The 16,231-nt window shown below is 39.5% G+C and overlaps 1 protein-coding gene across 4 annotated transcripts in view; it reads right to left on the bottom strand.

Annotated features, from left to right (window-relative positions):
- KIAA1958 (KIAA1958 ortholog) overlaps positions 1 to 16,231 on the bottom strand; it is a 158,831-nt gene that overhangs the window by 4,021 nt on the left and 138,579 nt on the right. For 2 of the 4 annotated variants that reach the window (XM_053908187.1, XM_053908186.1), the window contains one exon: positions 3,885 to 5,868. In XM_053908187.1, coding sequence (XP_053764162.1) covers positions 5,062 to 5,868 — 807 coding nt within the window. In that variant the 3' untranslated portion in view covers positions 3,885 to 5,061. Of the gene's footprint in view, positions 1 to 1,367; positions 5,869 to 16,231 lie in introns of those variants that run through there. The other 2 variants (XM_053908185.1, XM_053908184.1) reach the window with 2 other exon arrangements.

Here is a 16,231-nt window from a genome sequence, read left to right as displayed (position 1 = left end):
TCTGTGACACTTTGGGAAATTTACTTAACTTCTCTGAGCCTTGGTTTCTCAATAAGTAACATGGGAATAATTAAACCTACCTTGCAGAGCTGTTGTGAGGTTAGATGAGAATATGAGGCAGCTGTCAGGAAGCACTTACCATAATGTTAGTCAAATGTGAACCTTCTAGAAACTTATTTGAACTGTAACAATAACTACAGTTAAATGCAAATTAATCATATCAGTTATATTGACTATAAAATATTTAGGAGCCCAATCTCATCTCAATGGGGGTCTATTTAAATGCTTTTAATAGTAATGTAAGCAATATGCATCCAATATAACCCAGTGATCTTTTTGTTTTGGTTTTAGTAAATATTTCCTGAAATTATTAACTTCCATATGAGCTGCACTAGATAAATAATAAAGCACTTTAATTGAGCATAGAAGTCTGATTCTGATCAACAACTAAACATGAGAAGCAACTCTGGTTTCCTTGGATCATAAAGAACTGGAAACACTCAAAATCATAACAAACTTTGCCAGAAGGAGGGGCAGCCTCCCATAAAGGAATTTTGGGAAATCCAGTGATGTCAGGAGTCAGGGATATGGAATACATAGGAATTCCCAGAGATAAGTTAATCACCCACATGCCCACATGGCGTCCTCCTCTCTCACAAAAGGAGCTCAGCCATAGGTCACCACCAATCTCTCCCTCCACTCATGGTTTTGCTAAGGTGATTAATCTATATGGGGGAAAGAAAACAACAAAGATTTTTCAGAACACTGACTAAATACAATTGAATGTTTTTTCTCTTAATACAGAGCGTTAAACATCCAATCCCAAAGCAAAAACATTTAAAGACATACGTGAATTTGAATATCTGTGAATTGTTAACAGTTTCTAAATGTGCATGGGCCTTTACTTAGATGAAACTGGAGCTCATGTAGAGAAGATGAGGTAACTTTGAGGTCTTTGTTGTCTGCATTTATTGGTGCCTAAAGGTAATAGGTTACTAGCTCAACAAGGTTTAGCAATCCAGATGTCAGTAAAAGCAACAAAGTGATGCATGCTGATAAGCACAATATTTAAACATCCTGTTTCCTTTATTTAAGTAATTAAAGTGTGGCCAGCATTAGCCTAGACTGAGAAAAGCAATCAAATATTCTGTTGCCTAGAAATAGCAAAAAAAAATTTTAGAAGTTGTGAAAACTGAAAATTGAAGAAAACTGTTATTCTAGAAGAAAGTGTTCCGGTACAGCAAGAAACTTCTTAAAATTTAGGAGATTCACTGCATGACCTTGAGGAATTAGGAATCTTGCTTCCAAGTTTTGCCACTTCCTAACTATATGGGCTTGAGGAATTGTGATACTGTTCACGTTGGAGATGATCCATTGCAACAATCCCGCTTTATTATAGTTGATGGAAGTGAGACCAGAATTGCCAAGTGAGTGGTGAAGGAACTCCCAATCAAGTCCTCTTCCTACTACAGAAAAGGGCTTCAGCTTCTGAATGAAGGTTATTTTGTCCAGATTTTCCCAATGACGGTCTATGAACACGCTGAGAGAGTGGTATAGTGCTTGATGCTTTTAATAAGGTCGAATTTAAATAAAAATCAAAGGAATAGAATTTCACATTTCTTCAAACACCATTTATCAGTTAGGGCAGATTAATACAGCATATAATCCAAGGAGAGCTGGGAAACGCCACACAACCAAGGAGACCATTTCGTTCACAACTTTGGTTAGGTTCTTCCATATTACTCCCCTTTGCAAACACACTAGACAATGCAAAAGCTTTCTCATAAAGCCTCTTAAGGCATCTCCATTCTTCACTAGTTTTTGCTTACAGCTGAGGTATCAGGGCTGGGCTGTGTTGGAGGTAGAATTTATGGGCATAAATGTGACCAGATTATCAGGTTTGGTTTCCTCTTCAAGTTTAACAGTTTAAAGGAGAGAGAATCTCCACAATGGAAGAAATAATTGATGTAATGCAGATTAGTTGAATATTATTATTATTCTTACCAAAAATTGTAGCTAAAATAGCTAACGTACTGCATGCTTCCTATGCACCTAGTACCGTATTAAATAAAGCCTTTATGTTTAGCGGGATCATACCCTTCAAGCTGATTCCCTATCATCTCTGCTGGAATAAACTTCCAAGGGGAGGCCTGCTAGATTCTGGAGAGGAGGTACCTAGCAAGCAGGGCTCACTTAAGAGCAGATGCAGCAGGTGCTGGGGGCAAGAGTTCACCCAAAGCACTCAGTCCACAGGTACTCTCCTAATATCTGTAGCCCTACAGTTCCTGATGCAAAGCCAGAGGCAACTTGTGCTTAGATGAGCTTGTGAATTCCTGATATTCATTCCCACTTTTGAGTAAAATAAGTAAATAAAGGGAAGTGGAGAAAATGCCCTTAATCTCCCCGCTTCTTCTTCTTGGGATTCTCCTTTCTCCTGGCTTAGGGAAGAGGAGAAAATCATGGCATTCCCAGCAGGCATGATTTAGCGCTGGCTGGAAAGGCTGAATGCCAACTAGAACTAGCTACTCTGGCCCCACTTCAGATCCTCCGAGGATGGACATGGCTGTATAAAGGAACAGGTGCTTTGCCATTTTAGCAGGTCTACCAAGTGTTACCACATATAAATTTAAAGTATGTGTTGCATACGCACACGTCTAACACAAATACATAACAAAGCACCTAGTACAATGTGTGGCACAGAGGAGCACTTGATATGTGTTTTCTTTCTCACTTTTGCGCTCCTCAAGGGAGGCATGTAATGCACGGCATTTATGATGCTGAGATACAATTCTTTCATTCCATCAGATAGCACTGAAGATTCCACCTCCTGATTTTTTGTTATAACCATTCACTTCAGAACGCTGGGGATTTATAACACATCAGATAGTGATAAGCAACAAATGTGAGGCAGAGGTGGTTATTCAGCTGATGAAAAGCCACTCTCAACAGAAAGATGACAACCTCTGGGTCAGTTATTGCTACTTACAGAAATGTTATAATCTGAAAAGATCCCGGAGATCCCTAATGGCGACTTCTTCTCAATTCTATTTAAAATAAAGATGGAGGTTTTATTCAATTAGGCTGTAGGCTGTGTCTGCCCAATAGTTCACATGGGTTATATTTCTGTTTAAGTGCAGAACTGACAGAAAATATGACCATCTGCCTTCCACGAACAAAATAGCCTTTGGGTGTTTAGCAAACTAAAGAAAACTGTACCTAATGTTTTGTGTCTCTTTTTAAGCAAAATCCTAAAATCACTATAGGAAATCACAACAGAACAGTACGCAATATCAAGTCATAACACTGATTATTCAGTATTGCCTGTTATTTATATACACATGGAGACATACCAAAATTAACCCATATTCAGGAAAGATCAACTAGTAAAATTATAAATGTGCAGTTTAACTAAAAAGGGAAAAACATTAAACCTTAAGGCAGCATTGGCTGAGTCTTTTCTGGTAAGGGAAGTATTACATATTTCAATGACTGGTGAATGATATTTAAGAATGATTAATTAAAATAAATACTAAAATAATGTTTTGAAAAAGAAACAGGACTGATTTTAGGACTCTTATAAAATGAATTTATATTGGAATTTTAATTTTGGATTAGAAAGCACACGCAGGAGCATACTGGTATAAAGCTGTAGCAGTCTTTCCTCAAATACAAAATACAGATTTCTGGAAATTATTATTAATTACCACTCTTTGGGCTCCTTTCTCAGTTATCATTCAGAGTAGTTATTAGAAAATTCTGCTGATGTTTCAACAGCATGTGTTCAGGTTGAAGTTTACCTGAGTGAAATGATTTCAAGCTGCATTAATAGCCTGTCATCGTGCTCTGATTCTCACAACTACGTCCAAAATGCTGAGCCTGCTTACCTGGTAGGCTGCCTACGTCATCATGTCCCAAGCAGTGGTGCCAACCTCAAATGATGACATCTACTGTGGCTGAAAGAGTCATACTTTGAGAAACATATTTCAAAGCTCTTTAATGAACACATTTTGGGGTTTTCTTTGCAGCTTGCCTTGTTGGATTTTCCTGGTTAAGCTGAAAAATTACCATTAGTTGTTTTACAGATCCAGTGCTAGATGCTGACAGAAACAACTGTGTGACACAAAGAACAGATTAAAGACAGTTCCAAAAAAACGTTCGAATGAAAACAGCTTTCACGTGGTACTGAGAAATAAAACGTAGGCACTTCTGCTTCAGGAGGTTTTCTTATTTTGATCACAGATCGCTTTCCCAAGCCACTTTTTTTTTTTTCCACTACTGGAAATTCCCTCACGATACAAACCATCTAGTTCACCGGAAACCTTGCTCTCATAAACATCTTCTGGTGCATTAATCTTTTTCCATAAAATTAAAACTGCCTCCGTTGATGCAGGAATCAAGTTGCTCCTGTGCTGACAGCAGTGGGGGGCAGCCCCCCGCCTCTCTTATCAGCACTACTGAGTGCAGCCCCACCAGCTTCTAGCAACCAAAGCTGCTTGCTCTGCAGAACCAAGTCATCCATCAACAAGACACAGAGAGGAGTGTCGAGTGCAATTTTTCTCCTGGAAACAGTTAACATGTCTGCCTCTCTCCTTCCAGTTCCTTACTGTGAGTGTAATTCAACAAAGTATATATAGTCTTCATAACATTCTAAAGCTACTAGGCTACTGGGAGTTTTTTTAATGACTACTTAAACAGTCTCCTTTTTCTTCCTCTTTTTTTTTTTTTTTTTTTTTTGAGAAAAATCTGTGCTAAAAAGGCACTAGATAAGATGAACTTCCTCCACTTTTGTGTATGGAACAATTATACATTGTGTTAGATTCTATTATTTAACAAAGGTGACACACATTTGGATAAAATACCCTAATTACTCAGACCCATCTACTTTCAGTTAAAAAAAAGAACAAACCCGAAGTCAAAGAAACAGCAGGTCACACTGACAGAGACCAGCCTGACCTTGATGTCACAATCGTCCCCTGCCACCTTGGAGCTCTGGCCCTGGCTGCCTGAGGGAGCTCCCTCCCATCAGGGTAAGCAGGGCAGTGGCCTGGACCCAGGGAAGACTCACTGACAGCAACTGTGGGAGCCAAGTCTCCTAGAGACCTGAGTAAATGAGACAAAGGTGAAGTTCTCACAGTTTTCCAGCTTGACCTTCTTGGCTAAGTTTGGGACAATTCCCCGAAGAGAGCGCAGTCCCATCCTCTGTTCCTCATACCATACGCTGCCCATGTCTGTGGCCTCCTTCCTGGCTGTAAGGTAGAAAGGGGACTTGGCCTCCATTTGGGTGGGCGGCCGGTGGATGTACATATACTTGTAGAGGAGGCAGTAAGGGCACTGTTTGTGTCCCCGGGAATGCTCATGGTAGATTTTCCCATGACACACTCTAGTGGAACCACTCCGGCTCTCCCGCTTGACACTGTCTGTCCGGGCAAAATAGGGCTGGTTCTGTGGGTCTTTGAGCAGCTCAATGTCACCATACATCAGATCTGCATGCTCCTGCAGTGTCCTCATGTTCAGGTACTGGCTGTTGTACTTGACCACAGTGGACAAGAGAGTAATGGGGCTGTCATCCCCTAGACACCCTGCCTGCCACATCTCCTCCTCATCAGAAAGAGAAAAGTAGACAATATTGCGAGAACGAGCACCTGACATCCCTGCCTTGCTCAGCACCCACAGCTTCTCCTTGAGTTTCTTGGTGGAAGAGCTGAAGGTGCTGCTGGTGATGGAAAAGCCCACACCTGCATTCTTCAGGATGCGGTCCAGGCCCCGGCGGATGGCGTGCAGCGAGGTGGCCAGGAAGTCGGAGCCGTCACTCTTCTTAACGGTGACGTAAAAATTCTCGAGCAGCTCGTTCAACTTCGCCGCGGGGATCTCAAATGAGACAAACACTGAGGTTACATATTTGAGGACACCCAAAGAGTCAGACCCCTTCCTTCTCCTGATCCTCACCAGGGGCTGTATTGTGGACAAGACATTTTGTGGTCTCTAGAGGGTTGACTCCTCAGCATGAGACAGTGAAAGAACTTCAAGCAGAAGATCTTGGTTCCACACTCGTAAGCTAAGTGTTTCAAGCAGCAAAATGGGACATAATACTCAAGATCTACTCAAAGAATTACTGTAATGCTTAAATAAAGTAGGGGATGGGGGTGCCTGGGTGGCTCAGTCGGTTGAGCGTCTGACTTCGGCTCAGGTCATGATCTCGCGGTCCATGAGTTCGAGCCCCATGTCGGGCTCTGTGCTGACAGCTCAGAGCCTGGAGCCTGCTTCGGATTCTGTGTCTCCCTTGCTCTCTGCCCCTCCCCCACTCATGCTCGCTCTTTCTCTTTCTCTCTCTGTCAAAAATAAGTAAACATTAAAAAATTTAAAAAAAAAAAGTAGGGGATGTGAAGTGGTTTGTAAACAGTGAAGAACGCATATACACGTATATCTATATAAATATTCATATGTATACTAGTTACTGTTATTGGCCTTTGTAACTTTCACTATTCTGTTCCTATCTGGAAGCCCCTTTTTCTCCAGAAGCCCCTTCTTCTCTTTTCTAGCAAATCATTTCCTTCTCTCTCCTTTGGGAAAATTCAACCATTCTTTCTGAAGAATTTGTGAACTAAATTTACAGACTGAATCATCCAGCATTAATTTCCTCAAAATCTGCACATACGATTGGGTCCTGCTGGCACTAAACACTGGGCCATTAGGGAAAGGCGATGGGCATGTCTGGGTTGCAGAGCAAGTTAATGACCTTGATTCTTCACTTGAACATATCTGAATAGGTCCAGAAATATCACTGGCTTAATGACCCATAGGGTTGCAATATCAATACTTCTTCAAAAAACATGAAAAGCTTAATGACTGCACTGACAATTAGAGAGAGCTTCTCAGTTGGATGTGGTAGGAGAAGAAGGAAGCCTGGCCAGTAAGACAGCTTTATTTTCAAGAAGGAGCTAGACAGAGAAAACCAGACTTTGCTCATAGTCATTTCAGGCCGACTACACATTCTAGGACAAAAGAAAGTCTCAACAGAAAACTTTTTAAAAGTAGAAACTGTACAGGTAACACTCATTCTTCTAATAGCCCTTGGGTCAAAGAGAAAATAAAAAGTGAGTTAGAGATTAAAAATGAACCAAACTGAAAACATTCCAAATCAAAATGCATGAGATTTGCTAAATACGCTCTCATAACATCATACTCTTGAATGACTTTGTTAGAAAATTGTCCTGAAAATAAGCAAACTGATTATTTAGCTGAAAAAGCTAGAGAAAGTAAACCAAATGAAAAAATAATAGAGCGAATCATGGGGTACCTGGGTGGCTTAGTCGGTTAAGTATCCGACTCTTGATCTCAGATCCAGTCTTAATCTCAGGGTTATGAGTTCAAGCCCTGCACTGTGCTCACACTGGACATGAAGCCTACTTTAAAAAAAAATAGAGGGGTGCCTGGGTGGCTCAGTCAGTTACGCCTCTGACTCTTGATTTTGGCTCCAGTCATGATCTCATGGTTCAGGGAACTGAACCCCATGTTGGGCTCTGAGCGGATGGTGTGGAACCTGCTTGGGATTCCCTCTCTTTCCCTCTCTCTCTGCCCCTTCCCTGCTTGCTCTCTCTCTCTCTCAAAAATAAACTTAAGAAAACAATAGCGTGAATCAATAAAAAATAAAACATAAATTAATGAACTAGAAAAGATATAAATTGGGATAGATTAAAAAGTGAAAATATGTAGGGGTGCTTAGCTGGCTCAGTTGGAAGAGCATTCAACTCTTGATCTCCAGGTTGTGAGTTTGACCTCCATGTTGGGTGTAGAGGCTACTTAAATAAATTTTTTAAAAAGCTTAAAAAATGAAAATATGAGGTAACTGGGTGGCTCAGTCGGTCAAGCCACTGAGCTCAGGTCATGATCTCATGGTTCATGGGTTCAAGCCCACAAAGGGCTATCCGCTGTCAGCATCAAGCAGACTTTGGATCCTCTGTTCCCCTCTTTCTCTGCCCCTCCCCCACTTGCATACTCACTCTCTCTCTCCCTCTCAAAAATAAACATATTTTAAAAATTGAAAATATGTAATCTTTGGAGAGACCTACTCTGACAAACTTCTAGTGGTTGTGACAGCAAGAAAGAGAAAGAAGAAGAAAGGAAATATACATTTAAATAACATTAGGAATGAGAAAGACAGTAAACTATAGAAAATGAATCAATAATATGAAAGAACATTATATACTTTGTACATATTAACTTGAAAATCTAGGTAACCTGAATAATTTTCTAGCAAAATGCAAATTACCAAAGTTAGTTCAATAGGAGGTAAAAGATCTGAAGAGCCCCCAAAACATGGTGAATGATGGTCAGGGATGTATATCACTCCTAAGGAGTTGGCTTTATGGAGTCTATTCAGCTTTTGCATTTAAACAGTTTTGGAGCATAGGAAAAAGAAAGTTTCTTCATTTTTTTCTACTCCAAATCTAGCAGATATATAATAAAAAGTGTATGAATATAAAGGTAAACAGACAATGTTTGTTTTGCACAGTGCCAGGTTAAAGTAAGGCATGTTTAAAGTGTGCATGTTAGGGGCGCCTGGATGGCGCAGTCGGTTAAGCGTCCGACTTCAGCCAGGTCACGATCTCGCGGTCCGTGAGTTCGAGCCCCGCGTCGGGCTCTGGGCTGATGGCTCAGAGCCTGGAGCCTGTTTCCGATTCTGTGTCTCCCTCTCTCTCTGCCCCTCCCCCGTTCATGCTCTGTCTCTCTCTGTCCCAAAAATAAATAAAAAAAGTTGAAAAAAAAAATTTAAAAAAATAAAATAAAATAAAAAAAATAAAGTGTGCATGTTAGAACCGTGCAAAGCGAGAACAAGGCTCCAACACACGGCTCTGATATGCACGAGCAGCAATTAACATGGTACCATGGAAAACAAGGGCTGCCTCTATTATCAAATCAGATTCAGAACTGCAGGAAAGCAATACTACATGGAGACAAGTAGGGATTGTTGCAGAGTGTAAACATGATTCGGTCTTAATAAACATGTTAATATCATTGACTTACTCATAGAGAAAGTAACATGGACTTGCTGAGTACTGAAAAATGACTTGAAAGTATGATATCCATTTGAAATTTTCTTTTTTTTTTTTTTTGTTTATTTATTTTTGAGAGAGAGAGACAGAGTGTGAGCGGGGGAGGGCCAGAGAGAGGGAGACACAGAATCCGAAGCAGGCTCCAGGCTCTGAGCTGTCAGCACAGAGCCCCACGCAGGGCTCGAACCACGAACCATGAGAACATGACCTGAGCCGAAGTCGGACGCCCAACCGACTGAGCCACCCAGGCGCCCCTCCATTTGAAATTTTTAAGAATTCAAATTAAATTTAGATTGGAAGAAAAAAAATCCAATCCTCTTACTATGATGAAGAGTATTTTACAGACCAGAACTATAAATATTATACCTACGATGGAAATGTTAGAAATTTTTTTTTATAATGTCAGGAATAGGATGAGCTTGCTGAATATAATTACTGTTATATAACACACTGTTCTGGAGGTCCTAGCCAACCAGGCAAGACAAGAAAAAAAATGACACACACACACACACACACACACACACACACACACGTGTGTGTATGTATATGTGTATACTAAAGGAAGACGATAAAAATATAATTGTTTTCTGATAATCTGATTGTTGGTCTAGGAAATTTCCAAGAGATTCAGCTGAAAAGCCATCAGTGGGATAGTTATATGCAAAATATAAAAATGCAACAGCTTTCTTACATACCAGTAAAAACCAGTTAAAACAACTATGACTCCCAAACTTAACTGGTTTCAGATTTTTATGTTGTCACTTGCAACTCCCTACTTGCAGGTGTTAACCTCTCTTTGTATTAGTTGGGATTCCTTTGGTCTCAAGAGATAAGCCAAATTTGAACAAGCCTCGGCAGGGATGTCAGCATTAGTGGTCTCCAAGACCATCGGGACTCTTCTCCCATCTCCGCTTCTCTGTGTAGAGTGGCTTTCTTTATATAGCGTACAACATAACCCCCCAGCACTCCCTAAGGTTTGCATCTTACAGCTTCAGGTACTGGCAATGTTCCAACTCTTATTTTCAACAGAAAAAAATCTAAAGAAAGGATTCTGGTTGGCCCACTCCTGATCCAAACATCCAACCAAAAGGTAGGCTGTTGTACTAACATGATGGCTTCTTCAGTAACAATTGGGACTAGAGGAATGGCTCCTTAATAAGGGATGTTGAGAAAAAAGTCTTTTGCCTGTAGTACTTAAAAACAACACAAGACACGACAAGAAACCAACCAACCTCTGATAGCTTCCTGTTGCCCTTAGACTAAATTTCAAACTGTTCACCTTGTAAGCAAGTCTTTACATAATTTGCTTTCACCCTCTGGTACACTGGTTGCAAAGACAGCCACAACTGCTCCCCTCCCTGTTCCCACCCCTCTCTGCAATGCTGCTCCTCCCATCAAGAGGTGGAACCTATTCTTCCCATCCTTGGAATCTGGGCTGGCCATGACTTCTCTTGACTAAAGAACATGGCAAAAGTTAACTGTGTGTGAATTCCAAACTTAGGCCTCAAGAGATGCTGCTTTCATCTGCTTTGGTCTTATAGGTTCCAACAGGTTGTGCTTTCATCAGCTTAGTACATAATGTTACCAAGTGAGGAAGCCCAGTTAGACCATGTAACATGTGAAGCAGAGACAAGCTGTCTCCCATCTAATACCCTGCACCCACATGTTAGATACTCCAAGTGACCAGTAGAAGAACTACCCAGCTAAGAACAACCCATAGAATCATGAGCAAATAAAATGTATGTTGCTTTAAGCCACTAAGCTTTTGAGTGGTTTGTTATGCAGCTATCATTAACTGGTACACATACTATTTCTCTAGCCTAATCTGCTGTTTTCTCTGTATATGATTTTCCAGCCTCACTGAACTCTGTGCCATTCACAGGAACCATCAGGTACTCTTACGCCTCTAAGTCTTTGCACTCTACTTCCTATGTCCAGAATGCCTTTTTCTTCTAACCTTCTCTATTTGGAAAATCTCTCTTATTTCAGATCTAGCTCAAATTCTGCTGTCTACATAAAGGCTTTTCCAGCTTCCCTAAGCAAAGTTACTCTCTCACCTAGGATCCCACAACACTTAATTTAATTTTTTATTATGGCCTTCTCCCTATTGCAGAGCTTCTTATCTATTTTTATGTCTGCTTCTCAAAATGGACTGAGAGCTCCCTGAAGGCAAGAATGACATCTTATACATGACCAGGTCTTCAACACACAGCAGAACGCCTGCAATACATCAGTGATCCACAATGAACTGATAAACACAGTTAAGTCAATGAATTTACCTCACAGCCAGGACAGCCAAACTGACTTAAGATGCAGAATGTTTTTCTTGATTTACATAGAATACCACAGATTACAAAGTAAAACCACAGCAAAAGCAATTCCTGGAGAAATGTCGAGTCATACAACTTATATTGTATGTACGTAAGAAACCATTCATTCTGGCCCACGTTGGCTGCCTCCTTAGTTTTCTCAGACTGAATTTTGGTTGGTGGTTATTTGTCCAGGTTACCAAGGTCTTTAAATTTGTTATAAAGACATCACATGAAACTATTTTTCTTCATTAATGACTCTGTATAGAATCACCATGTCAAAATTCACCATGGATTATAAACTTGGTTTCTTTGATGTCAAAATGACCAAAGAGAAGTAAGAAAGAGCATGGTCATGGAGTTGATGACTCCAGAAAGAACAGAGTAAGAAAAGGCTGACTTGCATGGCAAGTTCCAAAACTACACAGTAATCTTTGACACTTGAAAGAGTTATAAGACAAGCCAATGAAGAGTTACTTTTGGGGAATGTCTCAAATCCCTCTGTGGATAATCTTACCTAGGAGGATGAAAAAAGTGGAGAAATGTTTATGAACTACAAGTACTCTTCTAGGAAAATAAAATGAATCCTGAAGTAACCATTGCTGACAACAAAAATTTACTTCATTCTTGCAGTTACCAAATTTTAATTTATTCAGAAAGATAAGTGTGGAACTTCAAGATGCTCTATTTTCCAATGAGTGAGTCTAGGTCACTGAAATAGCAACCTTGAGGGAGATGGGTCAGGGAGGATCAGATCACACCTGTGAAAATAACTTGTATGAAAAATACTATGTGAAGCTCACACAGTAGGCAACAGAGTGAGACTGGATGGTACACCCCACTTATTTAGATGATATTTTGAAGTCTGATTTGACTCCTTGCTTTCTCCCTTGAACAAACAACTAAATTTGAGGCTCACCAGCTACCAAATCATGATCAAGAGCTGTTACCTACCTTGTCTGCTGTCAACTGTAACTATCTTTAAAGACACATCTAGATTAAAAATATCTTGGGGTACCTTGGTGGCTCAATCGACTGAGTGTCTGACTCTTGATTCCAACTCAGGTCATGATCTTGCGATTTGTGGGTTTGATCACCGTGTCGGGCTCTGTGCTGCTTGGGATTCTTTCTGCCTGTCTCTCTGCCCCCTCTCCCATGCATGTGCGTGCACTCTCCCTCTCTTAAAACAAGCAAATTTGCTTAAAATAAGCATATATATACATATATATACACACACATTGAGACCAAGAAGGTGAGACTAAAGAATATGGATTTTGGATGCCACAATTCCTTCTTTTTATTAAATATTGGCTAATCCTTTAAGATACTGGCCTCTTTCTTAAGTTATTAAAAATGTTTATTTTGAGTGGCCCATGTGAATAGATTACAGAGGACTGAAATACATCTTCTTTCTCACCCATTATTCCTCTAGCTAACACAGGGGACACTAAGAAATACCAGCGCAGGGGCGGTAAGGCACACTCTACCAGACAGATGGGACATTTTCTTCACCTGGGTTGCAAAACTTATCTAATCCTTAGAGAGTGTGGAGAAATTAGGTTCTTTTCAGGGATTCCTGCATGGGAATGTAAAGGTTCCCAGTAAGAGACAACTGTCTTCATAGTGACTTCACAAAGTTTAAGAGACAAGACCCTCTAGCCTAGAAAAGTTTAGTAGGGATGAAGAAATTGTGATGGGGTATGTGAGAACAGTGAATTTTAAAATTATGAATAAAGGTGAAGTGGTTATATTTTACTGATTTTTTATTATGGTAAAATACATACAACATTTACCATCTTAACCATATATAATTATACAATGCAGTGGCATTAAGTACATTTGTAACATTGCACAACCACTACCACTATTCATTTCCAGAACTTCTTCATCATTCCAAACTGTACTCATTCGACAATAACTCCACACTTCCTCCTCCCCCAGCCCCGGGTAACCTCTATCATACCTTCCATCTTTATGACCTTGCTTCTTCTAGATATCTTACATAAATGGAATAATACATACTTGTCCTTTTGTTTCTGACTTTTTTCAGTTAGTATAACATTTTCTAGGTTCATTCACGCTATAAGCATCTGTCAGTACTTCACTTCTCTTTATTGCCAAATAATATTCCATCGTATGGATATGCCACATTTTATCTATTCATCTGCTCATGCCATTTGGGTTACTCCTACGTTTTGGCTATTGTGAATAAGGCTACAAAAAGTATGCTTGAACTCAGATTTTTCACAGATATATATGTTTTTAATTTTCTGGGTATATGCATAGGAGTGGAATTGCTGGGTGAAAGAGTAACTCTATGTTCAAAAACTTGTGGGGAAATGCCAGATTGTTTCCAAAGGAGCTATACCATTTTATATTCCCACCAGAAGTGTAAGAGGCTTCCAATTTCTCTACATCTGCACCAACACTTGTTATTATCTTTTTACCAAATGTTATTATTATAGTCTTTCTATTGGATGTGAAATGGAATCTCATGTGGTTTTGATTTGCATTTCCTTGATGTCTAATGAAGTTGAGTGTTTTTTCATGTGCTCATTGGCCATTTGTTTATCTTTTTTTTTTTTTTTTTTTTTTTTTGCTTATCTTCTTTATGATAACTGTTTAATGTCTTGTCTAATTCTAAAATCTGTTAGATCTGGGTTGGTTTTGATTGATTCATTCTTTTAAAGGGTATGTTCTTGCTTCTTTGCATGTCCAATAATTTTTGACAGACATTGTGAATTTTATTTCTTTGGTTCTGTATATATTTATGTTCCTATAAATATTCTTAAGCTTTGTTCTGGGACACAGTTAAGTTACTTGAAAAATCATTCAATCCTTCTATGTCTTGCCCTTTTTTTTTTTTACTTAAAAAATTGTGATATAAATGACGAATAACACTATATTAGTTTCAGATGTACAACACAATGATTCAATGTTTGTATATACTGAAAAATGATTACCATAGTCTAGCTAACATCCATCATCACACATAGTTAAATTTTTTGTATTGTACTGGGAACTTTTAAGATCTACTCTCTTAGCAACTTTCAAATATACAATACAGTGTTATCAACTATTGTCACCAAACTGTACATCATATTCCCACGACTTATTTATTTTATAACTGGAAGTTTAAACCTTTTGACCACCTTCCCCATTTTACTCTCCTTCCCAATGCCCCTCCCCACCACCTCCAGCAAACACATTCTTTTCTATTTGTCTATGAGTTTGGGTGTTTTGTTGTTATTGTTGTTGTTGTTATTTTGTTTTGCTTTTAGATTCCACATATAAGTGAGATCTTAAGGCATTTGTCTTTCTCTGTCTGACTTACTTCACCTAGCATAATGCCCTCTGGGTCCATTCATGTTGTTGCAAATGACAGGATTTCCTTCTTTTTTATAGCTGAGTAATATCCCATTGTGTATATATGCACCACATTTTTTTTTTATCCATTCATCCATTGATGGACACTTAGGTTGCTTCCATGTCTCGGCTATTGTAAATAATGGTGCAATGAACATGAGGGTGCCTAAATCTTTTTGTTTTTGTTTCCTTCAGATACCCGGAAGTGGAATTGATGGACCATACGGTAATTCCATTTTTAATGTCTTGAGGAACCTCTATTCTGTTTCCCATAGTGGCTACACTAATTTACATTCCAACAATAAAGCACAAGGGTTCCCTTTCCACATTCTCACTAACACCTGTTATTTCCTGTCTTTTTGATATTAGCCATTCTGACAGGTATGAGGTGGTATCTCATTGTGGTTTTGATTTGCATTTCCCTGATGATTAGTGATGCTAGCACCTTTTCATGCACCTGGGTCTAGCTTTTAAGATTTGTTGGGTGGGATTAGAACAGAGCTTGGTCTAGAGCGAACTATTCTCTACATCTGATACAAAACCTTTCTCAGTACTCTCATTTGTTACCTTTCTCTAAAGGATTTGTTGCTATCTGTTCTGTTGAAAACACTTTGTTGCACATATTGTGCTCAGTTTTCTGGTTGTTATAGCAGAAGGGTAATTTTGGGCCCTTTTTCTCTTATGGCCACAAGTGGAAATTTTTTGTTATTTTCAAATCTGCTGGATTATTTTGATTAGTATGTTGTTGCTTGCTCATTTTTATAATTCTTATCATTTCTGTAAATATTTCATATATATTAGTCTATAATCTACTGCCTAAAGTCCTTGGTGTCTAAATCTATTGCTTGCTGTGTCTATGCAACCTCATTCATAGTGATCTATTTCCTTGAGTGGCTGGTGTTTTTGTTTTTTTTTTTTTTAACTGTTTATTTTTGACAGAGGGAGTGTGAGACAGGGAGTGGCAAAAAGAGAGGGAGACAGAAAATCTAAAGCAGGCTCTCTGCTGTCAGTATAGAGCCCACTGTGGAGCTCGAACCCATGAACCGTGAGATCATGCCCTAAGAAGAAGTTGGTTGCTTAACTGACTGAGCCACCTAGGCACCCCTCCTCCCCCTAACCTTTATTAATGAACACATATTTAGCTGACTTTAATCTGCAAAAAAACTAAACCCCTACCTTTTGGGTGTTTCACTTCAAAGATTATTAGCATATGACTCGGTGAGGAGACAAATGTAGGGCCTAGAACCTCTTAAGGCTCCTTTCAGTGTCCTCTCCTAAATCCAGGATTCTTCAGTGATTTATCTGTCTCTTCCCTTCCTTAATGATGTTATACATCTAAACCCTCAGGAGAACCCTGCCTTTCATATGTGCTACTGCTCACTGCTCACTGCTCCAGTTCCAGCTGTCTTGTGTGTGTGTGTGTGTGTGTGTGTGTGTGTCCGAGTGTGTGCACGTGCACATGCACACTGTGGATGTTTCCTCTCCTTTTTGCAAGTAGAGCAG

The sequence above is a fragment of the Panthera pardus genome, unplaced genomic scaffold, assembly GCF_024362965.1.
Source record: "Panthera pardus isolate Hobbes unplaced genomic scaffold, ASM2436296v1 HiC_scaffold_20, whole genome shotgun sequence".
In the NCBI taxonomy this organism is placed as follows: domain Eukaryota; kingdom Metazoa; phylum Chordata; class Mammalia; order Carnivora; family Felidae; genus Panthera; species Panthera pardus.
The sequence above is the reverse complement of the archived record's forward strand: the minus strand, read 5'-3'. Positions and strand labels throughout refer to the sequence as shown.